The sequence below is a fragment of the Sus scrofa genome, chromosome 10 (assembly GCF_054392235.1).
Source record: "Sus scrofa isolate SSC_HxYL_T2T_F1_AM1 chromosome 10, Sscrofa_HxYL_maternal_Yorkshire_Landrace_v2.0, whole genome shotgun sequence".
NCBI lineage: Eukaryota > Metazoa > Chordata > Mammalia > Artiodactyla > Suidae > Sus > Sus scrofa.
Genome location: NC_139392.1, coordinates 68229643 through 68248311, shown reverse-complemented (window position 1 = coordinate 68248311; position 18669 = coordinate 68229643). Strand labels below are relative to the sequence as shown.

The 18669-nt window shown below is 49.2% G+C and overlaps 1 protein-coding gene across 4 annotated transcripts in view; it reads left to right on the top strand.

Moving 5' to 3' along the window:
* Nucleotides 1–18113, top strand: part of LOC102162747 (uncharacterized) — a 38254-nt gene extending 20141 nt beyond the window's left edge. The window contains exons 2-5 of one of the 4 annotated variants that reach the window (XM_084980185.1): nucleotides 2998–3084; nucleotides 7329–7457; nucleotides 9432–9541; nucleotides 17785–18113. In XM_084980185.1, coding sequence (XP_084836311.1) covers nucleotides 2998–3084; nucleotides 7329–7457; nucleotides 9432–9541; nucleotides 17785–17964 — 506 coding nt within the window. In that variant the 3' untranslated portion in view covers nucleotides 17965–18113. Of the gene's footprint in view, nucleotides 1–450; nucleotides 817–1907; nucleotides 2052–2997; nucleotides 3085–7328; nucleotides 7458–9431; nucleotides 9636–9761; nucleotides 10083–17784 lie in introns of those variants that run through there. The other 3 variants (XM_084980184.1, XR_014817848.1, XR_014817847.1) reach the window with 3 other exon arrangements.
* Nucleotides 18114–18669: the final 556 nt, after the last annotated feature.

Genomic DNA, 18669 nt, shown 5'->3' with positions numbered 1-18669 from the left:
AATGTCCCTGCGAAATGTCCACACAGCCGCCTGGCCTCGAAAGAAATGGCAGATCCCAAGGAACCACCTTCAAGGCAAAATCTAGGGGGTCCACTCCCTCCACTCCTGTGCCCCCAACAGAGGTTTTACTCAGGCTAGAAATGTGCAAACTGGGAAGTTTAACCAGGGGTCAAGGGTGAATGCCTTGCTTGCCTAACAAGCATCTAACAAACATCCACTGTGTGCCAGGTTCTGAGCCAGCCCTGGAGCAGGGACGCTCACAGGCCAGTGGGGAGACCCGCCTGACCCCAGGGGTCTCTGCCTGCTCTGAAATGGGGCAGGAGGCAGAGCGATTCCCCCCTTGCCCATCTGCCACTTAGTGTCCCAGCCTGTCTTCTGCCAGCCCACGATTGGCAAACCTCCACCTGCCCTGTCACCTGACTGCTTCTCAGGATGTCTCCCGCTCTCCAGGCTTCTCTAGGGTCCCGGCCAGAAGAGGAGACTGTCCCCATGTCACCACCCAGAGCTTTGCCCCAGTGCCTGCTCCTGATGGCTGAGATCCAGGAAGCTGTGACTCTGGCGAACTTCCTGGGGACACGGGCAACACCAGGGCCAGATACCTGCGGGTCTGCATTTTGAAAACTGCAATCTGCGACTATAAGAGTCCCCTGTGTTTGAAGAGCATGTATCTCCCTCACACCCAGGGCGGGCAGGGTTTTCAGGTGGCAGAGCCACCGTGACAGGCAGTAGGTGCCCAGCTGGAGAGTGACTGAAATGGGCGAAATCTCTGCTCCTCCTCCCAGGGAAGCCGGCAGATGTTGACAGCACAGAGGGAAACGGTGGTTTATGAGAAGGGGATGGAGTTCCTGTTGTGGCTCAGCAGGTTAAGAACCCAACTAGGGTCCATGAGGATGTGGGTTCGATCCCTGGCTTCGCTCAGAGGGTTAAGGATCTGGCATTGCCCTGCGCTGCGGTATAGATCGTAGATGCGGCTCAGAACTGGCGTTGCTGTGGCTGTGGTGTAGCCCGGCAGCTGCAGCTCCAATTCGACCCCGAGCCTGGGAACTTCCATGTGCCATGGGTGCTGCCCTAAAAAGACCAAAAAAAAAAAAAAAAGAGGAGGGGAAGAGGGGAAACTGTTATGGAGGAAAATGTATCAAGAAAGAGGAGAGCACACTTCGTGGTCATTGTAAATAGAGTGATCATGAAGGGCGTGGTTAGAGCCTGAATTTGGGGGTGAGAAGCAGGCTTTCAGATGTCTGGGAAGCTCACTGCCAGTGGAGGGACAGAGTGCCTGCGGTTGGAGCCTGTGGGCTAGAGAGAGGAGGAAGGGGTAGGATGTGAGGCTGGGGGTGCAGCAGGCGGGTCACAGGCCGGTGCTCTGAGTCGGGTAGGGCCTAGGGATGGCAAAGGGTGAGGGCCCGGCTCTGCGGAGCAAGAAACAAGGGCAGGCGCCACAGCAACAATTCAGGCAGAAGGAAGCCTTCTGATCCTGACTGTGTGGAAGAAAGAAATCAAGGTCAATGTCAAGGGCAATGGCCCAGGGAACATGGGAGGGAAGGGTGGGCATCAGCTAGTGGGGAGTGGGCCTGGTATGGGGCAGTTGGGGTGAAGTTTGAGACATGCATTAATATCCACGTGAGGATGTCAGGTGGACAGGAGTTTAAAGCAGACCGAAGGCTGGACCTCAGCACAGAGAAGTTTCCTAGGCGCCCAGATGGCCCACACAGAGGAGGGGCTTGCGGCTACAAGAGGCCTGAGGCTGAGCCCTGTGGGCAGATGAGGTTAGATCCACTTTCCCTCCCACAGTTCCGGGGAGTCTCTTGGTCAAGGCTTCATAAGGGGTCTGCCTGGCCCTCTCCCAGCTCCTGGGGTCTTGGGAGCCAGGCACCCAGCTCCCTTCATCTTGTCTACTGGGCTTTTTCCAGGCCAGGAGCAGTCGTCATGGCCTGTCACCAAGTGCCACTTGGGGCCAGGTGGGCAGGAATCTGCCTACTGACTCACCCAACCAGCCAATGCTGCCAGCCAGACAGTGGCATCCCCCGCTACCTTGGCTGCAGGAGCAAAGGCAGGTCAGTCACTGCCCAGCATCTGCAATTCTACACAAAATGGTCCCTTTATGCCCTGGGGATCCTAAGCAGCAGGTCAAATAGGCTTCACACCAAAGCTCCGAACCCATGCTCTCTCCTGGACCAGACCCCAGGACGAAGCATCTACAAGTTTCCAGAAGGTTCCTCAGCCCCTCCCCACTCCTGGCCTCTCCCCACTGGGCAGCGGGAGTTCAGGCTACATTCCCAGAATGCTTCCTCAGGCCTGGAGCCACATCTCTGAAGCCCCGGTGCCGGGAGATCCCTCCATTCCTGTTTTTCTAGAGGAATCTGGTCACCTCAGTCCACACTGAAAATAGTTAACTGTGGAAAATCCACATGTCCCAGTGTTTGTATTTGTTTTTGTTTGGAGCCTGACATTAGGAAGGCTATACATCCTAAACCTTTCCCTGGGTGGGCAGTGAGGGGCCAAGGGGTTAAAAAACCAGGTCTCCCCAACTGTGAAATGGGACTAATCCCTGTCGCTGGCTCATGGGGTTAATGAGTTAAGAAGTGTCAAGTTCTTAGAATAGCGTCTGACACATCAAGCGCCCTCACTAAACCCCGGTGATGTTATTACCCCCTGCAGGAGTGTGACCCATGGCGGAGCCTAAACCAGGCTTCATCAGAAAATAGAAAGCTCTGAGTGATTCAGGCCTGCCCATCACGCCTGCCCAGGCCTGTGTCACACTGAACTGCAGTGTAAAGGGGTCCGATGGGGACGTCTCACGAGTGACAAAAGTTTCTCTCTTTTGCATTTTCGTTGAGACACAGCTTCCCCAGGGGTACAGGGAGCAGCATGGATTAAGAGCATCTTGGCCAATGAATGAAATCCTGGTTTTGGAAAATTCAAAGGTTCAGAGGCCAGATCGTAAGGCAGTCGGGTGGGCAGAAAATTGTCCTCATGCTGGCATTTTCTTCTCATCCGCAGACTTTCCTACATGTCCTCAGGCATCTGTCACTTCCAGAGACCATCAGTCAGGCTTTGCCAGCAGAGACGCAGTCCTGGACACAGAAGGTGGGTTGCGAAGACCCAAGGAACACATGTTCATTGCTGATTTTTTTTTTTTTTTTTGGTCTTTTTTAGGGCTTCACCCATGTCATATGGAAGTTCCCGGGCTAGGGTTCGAATCAGAGCTGCAGCTGCCAGCCTACACCACAGCCACAGCAACGCAGGATCTGAGCTGAGTCTGTGACCTACACCACAGCTCACCGCAACCCCGCATCCTTAACCCAACCGCAACCTCATGGATACTAGCTGGGTTCTTTACTGCTGAGGCACAGCAAGAATGCCTCATTGCTGTTGTTTTGAGAACCAGCTGAGCTTGTGTGGCTCAGCCCCCTCCCCCGGGTTGCTGGCTGGATGGGACTCTGGGTGGGTAGTGTATGCTGAGACTGTGACCTGAAGCCACACCTACCCAGCTCCAGGGACCAGCTCCGTCCCACAGTTGGGGGACATTCTTTCCTATGGGGAGCCCAGAATTTTCCTGGGCATCTCCATGGGCCTGCTGGTACTTGTGTCATTTCTGCTCCCACATTGTAAACTTTCACAGTCAAACATTTGCTGGAGCCCCTGGGGCTCCCTGCCTAAGCCTTCGCTGAAGCAAAAACATCCAGGACAGCATTGATTTGAGGTTCTAGTTCACGTTTTTTCTAATAAATGTTAAAACAAAAACATAACTATTAAAATAAAACATGCTTGTCTAGAGTTCCCACTGTGGAACAGTGGAATAGGCAGTGTCTCTGTAGCTCCAGGACGCAGGTTCCATCCCCAGCCCAGCAGAGTGGGTTAACTATCCAGCCGTTGCTGCAGCTGCTGTATAGGTTGCAGCTGTGGCTCAGATCTGACGCCTGGCCCAAGAACTCCATATGCGTGGGGCAGCCAAAAAAGAAAACAAACAAACAAAAAATAAAATATGCTTTACAGCTGAAATTGACAGAACATTGTAAGTCAACTATACTTAAAAAAATTTTTTTAATTAAAAATTAAACATGTTTGTCCGGGCAACACCAGTGTCACCCAGCTTGCCTCAAATGGACCGTCCTCACCCTTTGGGACAAAGAAAGTAAACAGGATGGAACTCAGACCAGAGCCAGATAAATTTCTTTTTTTTTTTTTTTTTTTTTTCTTTTTAGGACCACTTCCATGGCATATGGAAGTTACCAGGCTAGGGGTCGAATTGGCGCTACAGCTGCCAGCCTACACTATAGCCACAGCAACGTGGGATCCAAGTGGCACCTGAGACCTACACCACAGTTTGCAGCAGAACTGGATCCTAACCCACTGAGTGAGGCTAGGGATGAACCCACATTTCCATGGATCCTAGTAGGTTCATTAACCACTGAACCAGGAAGGGAACTCCTCATCTTTCTTAAAAAGTAAATTGAATAGAACTTTAAAGAATTATTTTCTCCTGGCATTCCTTAATAACTTAATTTCTATATTCTTTGGAGAGATACTGTCATTATTGATTGAATAGGGGTTTCTGGTTGTATATGCATTTTTATGTCCAAATACAGTTTTCACATTAAAAACATTGGCTTGGAGTTCCCGTCGTGGCTCAGTGGTTAACGAATCCGACTAAGAACCATGAGGTTGCAGGTTCGATCCCTGGCCTTGCTCAGTGGGTTAAGGATCTAGCGTTGCCGTGAGCTGTGGTGTAGGTCGCGGACACGGCTCCAATCCCGTGTTGCTGTGGCTCTGGCCGTAGGCCAGCGGCTACAGCTCTGATTCGATCCCTAGCCTGGGAACCTCCATATGCCATGGGAGTGGCCCAAGAAAATGGCAAAAAGACAAAAACAAAAACAAAAAACAAAAAAAAATTGGCTTTAGGAAGTTCACCTCGTGGCTCAGCAGAAATGAACCCAACTAGTATCCATGAGGACAAACGTTCAACCTCTGGCCTCGCTCAGTAGCTTAAGGATCCTGCCGCAAGCTGTGGTGTAGGTCACAGATGCAGCTCAGATCTGGCATGGCTGTGGCTGTGGTGAAGGCTGGCAGCTGTAGCTCCGATTCGACCCCTAGCCTGGGAACTTTCATATGTCACACCTGCAGCCCTAAAAAAAGAAATACAATAATAAAATAAAACTAAACATTGGGTTTAAAGAAATGCAGGAGGCTTTCACTGCCAGACCTGAGAGGGTCCTTAAACCATTAAAGAACCCTATTTGAGACATGAGTCAATGGAGGCTCTGGGGTGGTTGAAGGGGACTCTTTGCAAAACAAAGTGACAGGGCAGTCCTCTTCATGGCTCAGTGGTTAACAAAGCTGACTAGGATCCATGAGGATGCAGCATGCAGGTTCCATCCCTGGCCTTGCTCAGTGGGTTAAGGATCCGGCATTGCCATGAGCTGTGGTGTAGGTCGAAGACAAAGCTCAGATCCTGCGTTGCTGTGGCTGTGATGTAGGCCGGCAGCTGTAGCTCTGATTTGACCCCCTGGCCTGAGAATTTCCATATGCCGTGGATACAGCCCTAAAAAGCAAAAACCCCCAAGGTGACAGGCTCATTCCCCACTAGTGCTCCCCCCAGCCCTTCCCAGAAGCCTCACCCACTGCCTTGCCTTCTCTGGGATCCCAGCCCCCACATGCCAGAGGCCTGTCTCTGGCTCTCCCTGGCCTCCTGGGAGCCCTGTGTGCCCTCAAGCTTGGGTACCTCCTGGCTGCTCTCCAGGCCTTCTCCTGTGATCCCCCTATGTCTAGTGTAACCCACCTTCACAGACGCTCCCCGAGGCCCACCCTATCGACACAAAGGGGGCTGAAATCGGTTCCAGCCTTGCACAGCCACACTTGACCTTGGGGGTGGCCCTCTGGCCTCAGCCCCCTCCATCATGCTCTCAGGGCTGTCCAGGGTCTTTGGCAGGACCTTTCTGGAATTGTCATTCCAGAGGTGGGAGGCCTTGGTGTCTGGCCAAGGGGACCAGACCCCGAGGGGAGATGTCTGCTCAGTCTGGGGGTTTTGTTAAATGCCCTGGAGCTGGGACTCTTTCAGCTGGTCTCAAAGTTGGGGTCCATGGCTCGTGTTCCTTGAGATGGCCTCAAGAACAGTCTCTGTCATCCAGGTACAGGTAGTTTGGACAATATGCAGGCTATGATGGCCCTTTGGAGCACTGCATTTTTTTTTTTTTAATGCCTTCACTTGTGGCATATGGAAGTTCCCAGGCTAGTAGTCAAATCAAGGCCTACAGCACAGCCACAGCAATGAGGGATCCAAGCTGCGTCTGCGACCTACACCACAGCTCACAGCAATGCCAGGTCCTTAACCCACTGAGCAAGGCCAGGGTTTGAACCCACATCCTCATGGATACTAGTCAGTTTTGTAACCCTCTGAGCCACAACAGAAACTCCCCATTGCATTTTTATTTATTTGTCTATTTATTTTGTATTTTGTCTTTTCACAGCCGCACCTGTGGCATATGGAGGTTCCCAGGCTGGGGAGTCTAATCAGAGCTACAGCTTCCAGCCTACGCCACAGCCACAGCAACACGGGATCCGAGTCGAGTCTGCAACCCTCACCACAGCTCAGGCAACACCAGATCCTTAATCCACTGATCAAGGCAGGGATTGAACCCACAACCTCATGGTTCCTAGTCGGATTCGTTTCCGCTGCGCCATGATGGGAACTCCCCCATTGCATTTTTTTTAATGGAGATTTTTTTCTTTATTAAATTTAAGACTTGGGTACATGAAATAAAATCCATTTCTGGGGAAAAACAATCAAAACCCACAATAGGGTAAAAAAAGAAAGTGAACACTATCTGGGCCATATCAGAACCCAGAGCAGAGCTTTTAAAGAACTCCAGATAAGTCAGAAGTGGAGAAATTTGTTCAGCCCCACACACTCCCTGATTGGATCCCAAAATCTATTCCTTAAAGACTCTAGTGGGGAGCCCTGGATTCTGTTAAGGTCCCTCCAGCTCCATATCCCCAATGTCCCTTTTTCTCTGATCTGGTGGCAAAATTTGTCTCAAAATTTGGGACAGATTGATTTTTCAGTGACGGTAACACTTTCTGATAAATGCGGTTAAAGCCATTTCTCCCCCCTCCCCCGCCCACCCTCTCCTGTAAGAAACTTAACTACAGGGGGAGAAATGGCCTCAAATGGAAGTAAACAGCTGGAGCTGATGAATTCCAGAAACAAGTATTCCTAGAAGCGTTTATGGAGGAAGGGGGGTGCTGGGAGAAGGAGAGAGAGAGATGAATGCCGTGGAGGTTATGTAAATATAATTATTTCTAAGTAGAATACCTTCAATATTTTCCATTAGGTAGCGGGGAGGTCATTGTGAGGCCAATTGTCCAAATATGGCTGCTCATTCCTCTGAGTCAGCAAAATATATTAACAACAACAACGAAAAAGATCTGTGGGAGAGAAAAATTTCCTGCCACATATTCTGGTAAGTATCTCTAAATGTATGGAATCTTATATTTAGGGCTGTGGTTTGCAAACATCTTTTCCAAGTGTGAAAAAAACCTCCTTTCAAAGGAAACGTGACTCAAAACGCCTTCCCACAACCCCCAGTCCAGCCTCAGGAAACCCCAGGAATTCAAGTCTGGGTGTTTTGAGGGCTGACCTCAGACTAGAAACTACTCTTCATCTGGGAGTTAGTTAGAAATGCAGCCTCTGGGCCGGACCTGCCCCATCGGAGGCTGCGTTTTCATACCGACTCCAGGGGCTTTGTATGCACCTTAAAATTGAAGAGGCAGATTGAGGGGATTTACTCCTGAAAATTTCTTCCTCTGTTGGATCATTCTAAATACCTGGATGAGGCGTCTTGAAAATTAGTCTGGAAATTTCCAGCTCCCAACCCAGGTACCGCTCTAAGTAGGGTAATCCAGGGTAACTGTGTCATCTGCTAGACGGCTTCTTCTAGTTTGTCAAATCCAAAGTGTACCCCTCCTCTCGCAGAAATGGCACAGGAAGAAGTGACGGTGCCTTGGAAAAAGGCAAGAGAAGAGAGAGAGTAAAATGGTTAAAAGTAGAGGGTGTGAACCTGAGTTCCAGGGGCTTGAACTCAACACTTCCACCTCCTGCTTTGGGTAGACTCGGGCAAGTTAATTAAAGTCCTGTGCTATTTGTCCCCATCGTCAAAGGGGGATGGGGGTGGTGAGGATGATGATGGTACCCATGGTGATGATAATAATGATGGGGATGAAAATGGTACCCAGGATGATGATGATAATGATGAGGATGAGGATGAGGATGGTTCCCTTGATGATAACCATGGTGAGGATGAGGGTGGTACCCATGATGATAATAATGATGGGGATGAAAATGGTACCCAGGATGATGATGATAATGGTGAGGATAAGGATGGTACCCATGATGGTGATGATAATGGTGAGGATGAGGGTGGTACCCATGATGGTGATAATAATGATGGGGATAAAATGGTACCCGGGATGATGATGATAATGGTGAGGATGAGGATGGTTCCCTTGATGATAACCATGGTGAGGATGAGGATGGTATCCATCAAATGACTGATAGGCAGGAGGCACCTGGAATTGTCAAGGCAGCTGGTAAGGGCTTTTACTCCTGATTAAGTAGGATCTACACCTGTGTCCTGGGCCATGCTTGTCAAGCACCTGAGTTGTGAACCCTGCTGGCCTAGGGGGGTAGCCTGGGCCTGGGTACACGCAGGGCCTCCTGGGCAGCCCCTCCACAGGGTGGTGCTGGCCCCCAGGAGCCTTTCTGCATGATACGGAGAGCCTCTGCCACCTCTCTGCTCTCTTGGCACCATGAACCACTTGGTCTCAACCCAGCGATCTGCTCTTATAAATAGGAGAGGAGATAAAAATAGAAAAGTTGTGGAAAACTGACACAGGGAATTAGGTCACCCTAGAAATGCCAAGACATCAGCAAAGCTTCTGATTAGCAAGGGTTTAATACTGCGACCTCTGATGGCTGCCAGGCCCTGGACGTGTAGGCTGAGAATTCCAGATGGAACAGGCCTGAAGGGATGCCCCAGAAGCAACCCTCTATCTCGCCACCCTCCATATTCATGTTCCTATGAAACTGCTCTGTTTGGGGTCAGAAAAGCAGCAGCAGAAACCAGGGGGGAAGCATAAGGCAGGAAGATGGGCTGACATGATGTGGATTCAGTTAAACTTGAGTTTGAGTTTGGGTCCAATTGCACCTTAATTCTTGCCTCCGAGGCAAATTCCACAGGCCACCTGTGGACGGAACCCTTTTCTTCTCTGGTGGAGATGCCAGGACTCTGTATGGGACCCAGAGCAATGGCCAGTGGCTGGTCCTCCTGGGTGAAGTAGGGGAGCAAACGGGTGAGAAGCATCTCAGCCTCAGAACATGGCACACTCTTCAGTGCCTGACTCCGGGACATTAAACTTCCATCCTATTTGGAACGCAGGCCCCTTGATGACCCCAAAGGAGTGTCGTGTGTCCTTTGCGGGGGTCAGGAAGGATGAGAAAGCAGACCCAGCCCTGGTTCTGCGGCCGTTGGCTCAGCATCACCGCCAGGTGGGTTTCTGTGACTGAACCATCATCTCCCCATGTTGTCTCCACATCAGAGAAGGACACGGTTCAGGCTGCTTCCACACATGACTCCACAAGAGTTTGCATGTCTTTCTCTTGTTCATTCCCAACCTGCCCGAGGTCCTGGAGGGAGATGGCCTAACCAGGGATCAGGGGACGCGGCGAGGGACCACAGTGTGGGTCTTTATGTGACTTCATCTCACAGGGAGCCATGAAGCCTGTGCTGGGACCTCTGGGGACAGAGCCACACTGGCCTCCCACCTCCCTCCCCCAGAGCCATGGCCAAAACCCCCTCCTGAGGACCAAGACTCCTGCCACCATCCGGTACCGTCTTGATCCTTTGGGCCATATCCACATACCACACACTACAGTCTGCTGCTCAGTTTTTCTGCCCTAAGTGGACTCACATTTTCACTTCAATAAATTAGTTCATAGAGAAGTTAACCATTGCTGCACTAAACAGGAAAGTGGTATCATTGATCGGACCTAGATGTTACTAGAAAAAAAATGCCATGGGAGTTCCCACTGTGGCACAACAGGATCAGTGGCATCTTTGCAGTGCCAGGAAGCAGGTTCAATCCCTGGCCCGGTGCAGCGGGTTAAAGGAACCAGTGTTGCTGCAGCGGTGACTTAGGTCACAACTGTGGCTCGGATCTGATCCCTGGCCCGGGGACTCCATATGCCAAGGGGAGGCCAAAAAAGTACCAAAAAGGAAAAGGAAAGAAAAGAAAAACAGTGCCAGGAGTGCAGTGGTGTCCTCACAGTGTAGCTGCTGCCTGGGCCTGCTCTCTGCTCCTCAGAGGGAGGGACATCACGTGAGGTGGGCTTCTGGGACAGGCCGTGTGACAGGGCTCCCTCTGATATCACCAGGCCAGATGGGACGTGTCTCTCACCAGGGACGCAGGGTCGCCGGGCTGTCTCTGGACCTCTCATGCTGGAATGGCTTCTAGGCCGTCACCCCAGCCCTCCCTTCCTCCTCAGGTCACCGCAGTGTGGCCTTGGTCCTCCTGGCCCTCAGGACCTCCTGGTCATCCAGCTCTGGGTATTCACCGAGTCCTTGTCACACTGCACCTCCCTGCAGCACCAGAGTCCCCCCCCTTTCCCAGGCCCTGGCACCTTGCCCTGCCTTGCAGCCTGTGCCCCTGTTCACCCCCACTGGATTTCCGCCCTTGCTCCCTGTCATCTGTGCATCAGTGCCCCAAAGGGCCATGCGCCATTTAGACACCACCAGACAGGAGGACCACGGGGCTGCCTCACTGACCCCAGCACCCCTGAATGTCCCTCCAGGACAAGGCTCCAAGTGCATGGGCTGGGCTGGGATGGTGAGTGGCTGTGGGTGCCCAGAGCCTGCAGCCTGGTCGCTGTGGTTCCAGCTGGCCATTGGGCCTGTCAACCATCAGGGCCTGGCCTCCTGGCTTCTGGGCCACTGGACACTGAGAGCCCAAAGAACAGCCCGAGCCTGGCATGGTCAGTGCTGGCAGGACTGTCCTTGAGGGTCACAGACACACCCTCCATGGAACTGAACCCTGCAGCCCTGAGATGCCCACTTCTCTGTGCCGGACACAGTGGTCAGCCTGGGGACAGAGGCGAGCAGCCAGCATCCCAGGCTGGACCTGTGTCCTGATGATGGTCGTGGAGGCGTCCCCTGGTGCCCCCTCTCCTGCCCCAGCCCCGCCTGGGGTCCCTCTTTGCCAGCAAATACGTCTGTGCTAAGAGTCTCATGACAGACTTCCTGTTGTGGCTCATTGGGTTAAGGATCCGGCATTGCCTCAAGCTGCAGTGTAGGTAGCAGATGTGGCTTGGATCTGGCATGGGTGTGACTGCAGTGTAGGCCCACAGCTGCAGCTCCGATTTGACCCCTAGCCTGGGAACTACCATAATCCCACATGTGGCCCTAAAAAGGGAAAAAAGAGAGAGAGAGAGATTCTCCTGAGTATTTTGGGGTCCCTACCTTCCACCTCCCAATTGTGTGTTTAACCTGGGGCCCCTCTGGAGAGAGGTCATCAATTCCAAGGTGAAGATGTGGGCCAGGTCTGGTCTGGCTGGGGGGGGCGGGGGAGCCACGCCTGCCCCACCTCAACCTCCCACTGGCTCTGGGGCCTATGCCCACGGCCACTATCCGCCTCTGACACCCTCCCTGGGGTGAGGAGGGTTGCTCAGCAAACACCTGTTCCCGATTTTTCCCAGGCCTAATCTTCAGGTCAGGGGCACCATGGGTACTGCCTCTGTGTTGAGATCCACTCCTGGGGTGACTGTGCAGTGTGTTTGCTCAGATGGATGGGAAAAGCCCAAACCCACCTGCCTCTCAGGATGGGAGATGCGGGGAAATAAAAGTCACACAGGCTTCCTGCTGGGGGGGACACCTGCATGATGGCGAAACGCACGCAGATGCTTCCATGGTGCGGAGGGACCACCTGGCCTGGGTCCGTCCCCTCACAGCACTGCCCCCTCGGTGCTGCCTGTCCAGGCTGTGCCATGGAATCCAAAGGGATGCTGGGCAGATGTGGTGCAGCCTCCAGGACTGTGGCATTTGATTGCTCCAACCTGAGATACAGAGAAAGCCAGGCGGACACGACCTTCTGCCGGCCTCATTTATTGTCCTAAGACTTGAATAAAGCAGCTCTTTGACACAGAACATAGTAATGGTTACTTGGATCTGTTTCAACATCTCATGTCACGCTTGGCTCTGGGAGATGTTACAAGGCTGATGGGAACACTGTCCAGGGTCTAGTTTTACAAGTTTTTTGCTCAGAAGTGCAACTGTGTATTGGCTCAGTGGATGCACAAATCTTTGGAGGAGTTTGGAGGAAAAAAAAAGATGAAAGTGACTATAAAACCACAAACTATGCACAAAATATATTATGGACTTTAATTCTTGAGGTTTTTTTTTTTTTTTTTTAACCATCTCATGCAGCTTGAAGCAGTCATTTCCAGAAAAGTCTGTTGTTTGGATTTAAAGCTGCTTTGTAGAAATACTCTGTTCATTCTCCAAGGTTCTATGGATCAGAGAACAGTTGGTCAGAGTTGTGGAGGCTGGTTCTCTGCATGATTCAGGCAGAGCTGGGCCTGAACTAGGGGCTCCAGGAGTACAGCCTGGGTGGGGATGAGGCTGGCCAGGGTCAGCCCAGGGGCTGGAAACCGGAAGTCCATCTCCTGCCTAACTTCACATTAAAGAATCTGAGTCCTCAGGGCTTCCCTGCTGCTTTCGTTGTGTTTTGCCCTGAGGAGTTCACATCCCAGGGTGCACCTCAGACATGAACCTCATCAGCACCCTGATCTGAGTCTTCAGTCGCCTCTGAGTCCTGGGTGGTTCAGACCATGGCGCAGAGAAGCATGAGACCAGATGGGGCACTTCCGGGGCTGGAGAAACACCTCGCTTCTGGACTCCCCTCCCTGTGCTCCATGGGTGGTGAGTCCCTCGCATGTTGCTTGGCTGTCACCCATCCTCCTGCTCAGAGGGTGAGCTCTATCCAGCCAGACCCCATCCCCATCTCTCCTTTCTTTGCCCCGGTGCTAAGAGGATTCAATACCCAATCTAGATTGCATTGAAAGTCCCAGCCCCCAAGTTCCCATTGTGGCTCAGCAGGTTAAGGACCTGACGTTGTCTCTCTGAGGGTATGGGTTTGATCCCTGGCCTCGCTCAGTGGGTTAAGGATCCAGTATCGAAGCAAACTGGACTGTAGGTTGCAGATGTGGCTTGGATCCTGCATTGCCGTGGCTGTGGTATGGGCTGCAGCTGCACCTCTGATTCGACCCCTAGCCTGGGAACTTCCATGTGCTGCAGGTGCGGCCCTGAAAAAGAAAGAGAAGGAAGGAAGGAAGGAAGGAAGGAAGGAAGGAAGGAAGGAAGGGAAGAAAGAAAGAAAGAAAGAAAGAAAGAAAGAAAGAAAGAAAGAAAGAAAGAAAGAAAGAAAAGAAAAGAAAAGAAAGTAAAAGAAAGAAAGTAAAAGAAAGAATGAAAGAATGAAAGAAAGACGGTGTTCCCGTCGTGGCGCAGTGGTTAACAAATCTGACTGGGAACCATGAAGTTGCGGATTCGGTCCCTGCCCTTGCTCAGTGGGTTAACAATCCGGCGTTGCCGTGAGCTGTGGTGTAGGTTGCAGACGCAGCTCGGATCCCGCGTTGCTGTGGCTCTGGCGTAGGCCGGTGGCTACAGCTCCGATTCAACCCCTAGCCTGGGAACCTCCATATGCCGTGGGAGAGGCCCAAGAAATAGCAACAACAACAACAACAAAAGACAAAAAGACAAAAAGAAAAAAAAAAAAAAGAATGAAAGAAAGAAAGAAAAAGGAAGAAAGAAAAAAAGAGAGAGAAGGAGAGAAAGAAAGAAGGAAAGCAAGCAAGCAAGCAAGCAAGCAAGCAAGCCAGCCAGCCCCAGACCCAGTGTTCTGGCCTCAGAGATCTGGGCCTGGAGGAGGGATGTAAAAACCCAAATGCCCACGATAAAGGTGCTGGTCACAAACGTGCCATTTCAGTCTTAATTAGAAAGCCATAGACTCAAGGGCAATAGGTACCCTTTAAAGTCTGCACTGCATAACCCAGATGGTGTCATCCTGCGTGGCCTCATGCTCAGGGAAGGGGGTCTTCAGCACGCATTCCCACCCACATTTGTAACAGGAGGTCTCAGTCCCTGGCAACCCCTCAATTCAACTCCGGGTTCCAATCTCAGCTCCGCTTAGAATTCAAAGCCAGTTCTGTCCTGAGCATGAAAATCACATAGACCTCCATGCAGAGAAGGTCCAGAGTTCACTGGCTGGGGACACGTCCACTGGACAGGAGTTAAAGGCCTCAGCCCTGGGCTAGAAGCCAGCACACCTGGTTCTGGATCTGCCTGTCACCTGCAGTTGTGGCCAGGGCTGCTGTGACAGTGAACAAGAGAAGTGTTTCATCTCATAGCTCTGCCCGTTAGGGTCCAAAGTCAAGGTGTCTGCAGGGCTGGCTCCCCAGAGGGCTGTGAGGAGAGTCTGTCTCAGGCTTCCTCTCACTTTTTGTGGAGATTTGCTGCAAGCTTTGGCCAATCCTGGGCTGTAATCCTTGGCTTATAGAAGTTTCACTCCCCGTCTCTGCCTTCTTGTTCGCATGATATTCTCTCTGTGTGTCTGTCTTTGTCCAAATCCCTCTCTTTAAGGACACTAGCTGTATTGGCTGGCCCTCCCCCTAGTGACCTCATCTTGACTTAACCAATTTCATCTGCAATGACCCTGTTTCCAAAGGTCATGTTCTGTGCAAATAGGGTTAAGGACGTCAGCCTATGAATTTTGGAGGGTGGGAGGAACAGCAGTTCCACCCGTCCCACCAGCCTACCTCTTGGACCTTGGGTGAGTGAGTAACTACTTCTAAACCATATTTTCTCCATCTGTGATGTTGCTGGTCTTTGAGATTCTTTTCAGTTTTTAAGCTCAGTGATTCCAAATGTCTATAGTGTATGATGGTTGATTTCATTTCCTTTTTAGCAGTTTTAGAACAATTCTTTCCATTGAGTGTTGTTTAAAAACAAAAACACTTTCTCTGGGCTTTAAGCAACTTGTCATTTTCTGCCTTAGACCAGAGTTATTTGCATGGGTGATACTACATATTTTTAGTGACCAATTTGAAGGGCCCCAACCAATCCTGGCTTTTACAGCTGCTTACTGGAGTGTACTGGTGTGTACCAGTGTATACTGGTTGAATCCCATAATAGTCTTCTTTCTAAACACATTTATTTCTGATTTTAAGATAGACATATAATCATTGTGGAAATTTTTGTGGAATAAAATTTTAAAAATCCAAAATATCACTTCTTAGAGATAACTTTTAAGCAGGTTTTTATACATATTCTTCTTTCTTCATATTTCAGCCCAGATATTTTTCTGTGCATGAAATGCTTTTTGAAAACATGATTTTTTATTTTTTGCAAAAAAATTCAATTCCATGGATGTGCCATTTCCATTTCTTTAATATTACAGATCGCCCTGTCTCCTAACCTAAAGATTGTTAAGTACAATGGTACTTAATCTATGTGCATGTCCTAATTGCTTCCTTAGGTGAAGCTCTGTAGTGTGGATTACTAAACCAAAATTTATACCTAGTTTAAATGCGTATTATCAAAACACCCTCCAGAAAAGTGGTGAGGATGAATAATCTCACCAGTGGTGTCTGAAATTACCTTTGTTTCCTAGAGGGATATTCACTCTTTTCTCTCTTTTTTCTAAATTTTATTGAAGTACAATTGATTTACAATGTTGTGTTAATTTCCATGGTACAGCAAATTGACTCAGCTATACAAATATATACTTTTCCATATTCTTTTCCATTATGATTTATCCCAGGATATTGAATACAGTTCCCTGTGCTGTGCAGTAGGACCATATTGTTTATCCATCCTATATATATATAAAAGAGTTTGCATCTGCTAATCCCAAACTGCTACTCCTTCCCTCCCCCAGCCCTGTTGGCAACCACAAGTTTGTTCTTTATGTCTGTGAGTCTGTTTCTGTTTTGTACATATATTCATTTGTGTTGTATTTTAGATTCTACATATAAGTAGTATCATATGGTATTTGTCTTTTTCATTCTGATTTACGTCACTCAGTATGATCATCTCAAGATCTATCCATGTTACTGCAAATGGCCTTCATTCTTTTTTCACAGCTGAGTAGTGTTCCATTGCACATATGTACCACATCTTCTTTATCCATCCCTCTGTTAGTGGACATGTAGGTTGTTTCCATGTCTTGGCTATTGTGAATAGTGCTTCTATGAACAATGGGGTACATATATCTTTTTGAATTATGGTTTTGGCTGGCTATATGCCCAGGAATAGGATGGTTGGATAACATGGCAATTCTATTTTTAGTTGTTTTTTTTTTTTTTTTTTTTGAGGAACCTCCATACTGTTCTCCATAGTGGCTGCACCAATTTACATCCCCACCAACAGTGTAGGAGGGGTCCCTTTTCCCCACACCTTCTCTAGCATTTTTAACTTGTAGTTTTTTTTTTTTTTAATGATGGCCATTCTAAGTGTGGTGAGATGATACCTCAGTGTAGTTTAGATTTGCATTCCTATAATAATTAGTGATGACGAGCATCTTTTCATGGGCCTACTGGCCATCCCTATGTCTTTACTGGAAAAATATCTATTTAGGTCCTCTGCCCATTCACTCTTTTCTTATGGATTTGAAAGAGCTGTTGTTAAACTAAAGATCTTGTATCTCTTCCCAGCATACAGGTTGAAAATATAGACATCACACTTTTAATTAATTAATTAATTTATGCTTTCTAGGGCCACGTCCATGGCATAGAGAAGTGCCCAGGCTAGGGGTCAAATTGGAGCTGCAGCTGCCAGCAGCAAAGCAGCATCTGAGCCACAACTTCGATCACAGCAACGCCAGATCCTCAACCCACTGAGCGAGGCCAGGGATCAAACCCAAGTCCTCATAGATGCTAGTCGAACTTGTTTCCACTGTGCTATAACGGGAACTCCAAGGGCTTCGCACTTCTTAAAGTAAAGGTTTATGCTTTATTAAATGAGACTTTCTCAGTAACACCCAATCAGTACCCACAGGAGGTAAAGGAATGATGCCTGCCGTTAAGAAGCAGATGTTGCCTGCAGCCAAAGGAATGTAAACAAATACAAAAGTCAAAATTTAAGAAATACTATCACGGGGGCACCAAATACTGTGGGATCAAGAAAGCGAGTGCGATCCATTCCCACTGGGAGAACTGGGAGGTCCAACTTCACTGAGATTTTTCAACCAGAAAAAAAGACATTGTAGGCTGATGGTTTGGCATAAACACAGCACATGGCTGACAGTGAGAGCGGTAGGGGTTCACTGCCTTCCCAAGCTAACAGGACCTTGGAGACTGTAGGTCTTTCCACAGACAATGGGACCAAGTGGAAAACACTCTGCTTTGACCTGTGTTTGGGGAGGCGGGGTGCCGGAGCTGCATGAACGAGATGGGAGAAGAGAGAGACAGTTTCCTCAATTTATAGGAACATCTGTAGGCCCCCGGACCAAGATGGCAGCATAGGAAGGAAAGACACGTGTTTTGTTCCTGATTCAATGAGATTGGTGTCTAGAGGATAGTAGCGAGGGGTGGGGGTCCTTTTCTAGGGGCTATAAGAAGCACAGTTGTCTCTTTAGGGACCTTTGTCCTGGAGACAGGTGGACATATCTGTATGGGAAACACCAGCGCAGGCCTCATTACAAGGTACCCTCGTCATTTTTTCCCATGCTTTCTACTTTCAGGACAAAAAGAACCGCTCTCATGGAGAACATCGCCATCTGATGCAAAATAAAGACAATATTAAAAGAATGGGCAAGAGTCCCTATTGTGGCTCAGCAGGTAAAGCACCGCTTAGTGTCCATGAGGACTCAGGTTTGATCCCTGGCCTCACTCAGTGGATTAAGGATCTGGTGTTGCCATGAGCTGCGGCATAGGTTGCATATGTGGCTCGGATTGGGCGTTGCTGTGACTGTGGTGTAGGCCGGCAGCTGTAGCACTGAATGGACTCCTGTCCCAGGAACTCCCAGGCGCAGCCCTAGAAAGAAAGAAAAAAAAAAGAAAGAAAAAAGAAAGGAAGGAAATAAAAGAATGGGCAAATGTGGTTTTACCTGGCTGCCTGAGGAAGCGGGTTGAAATGCCAAGGAGTTAAACACAGTTGTCCTATTGTTAATGGCACAGTCCATAATACTCTGAAAAACACTGTTTTCAGGTTTATATTTTTATGAAATTTTAATGAAGACTTTTTAATATGTAGGCTCTAAAGAAAATCCTCTTTGAATATAATGTGATTGAAATGACCAAGTTGTAAATTATGAATTTTATTTTATTTTACTTTTAATGATTTTTATTTTTTTCCATTATAGTTGGTTTATAGTTTTCTGTCAATTTCTTCTGTACAGCAAAGTGACCCCGTCACACATACATGTATACAGTCTTTTTCTCCCATTGTCCTCCATCCTGTCCCATCACAAGTGACTAGATAGAGTGCCCTGTGCTGTACAGCAATAAATTCTGAATTTTAAACAAGGACACTTCTGGCCTCTAAGGAACATTCCAGAATACCCCTTGATCCAGAAAAAAAAAAAAAAAAAAAGTGTTTTTATGAACTTCAGATGTTTCTTTCGTCT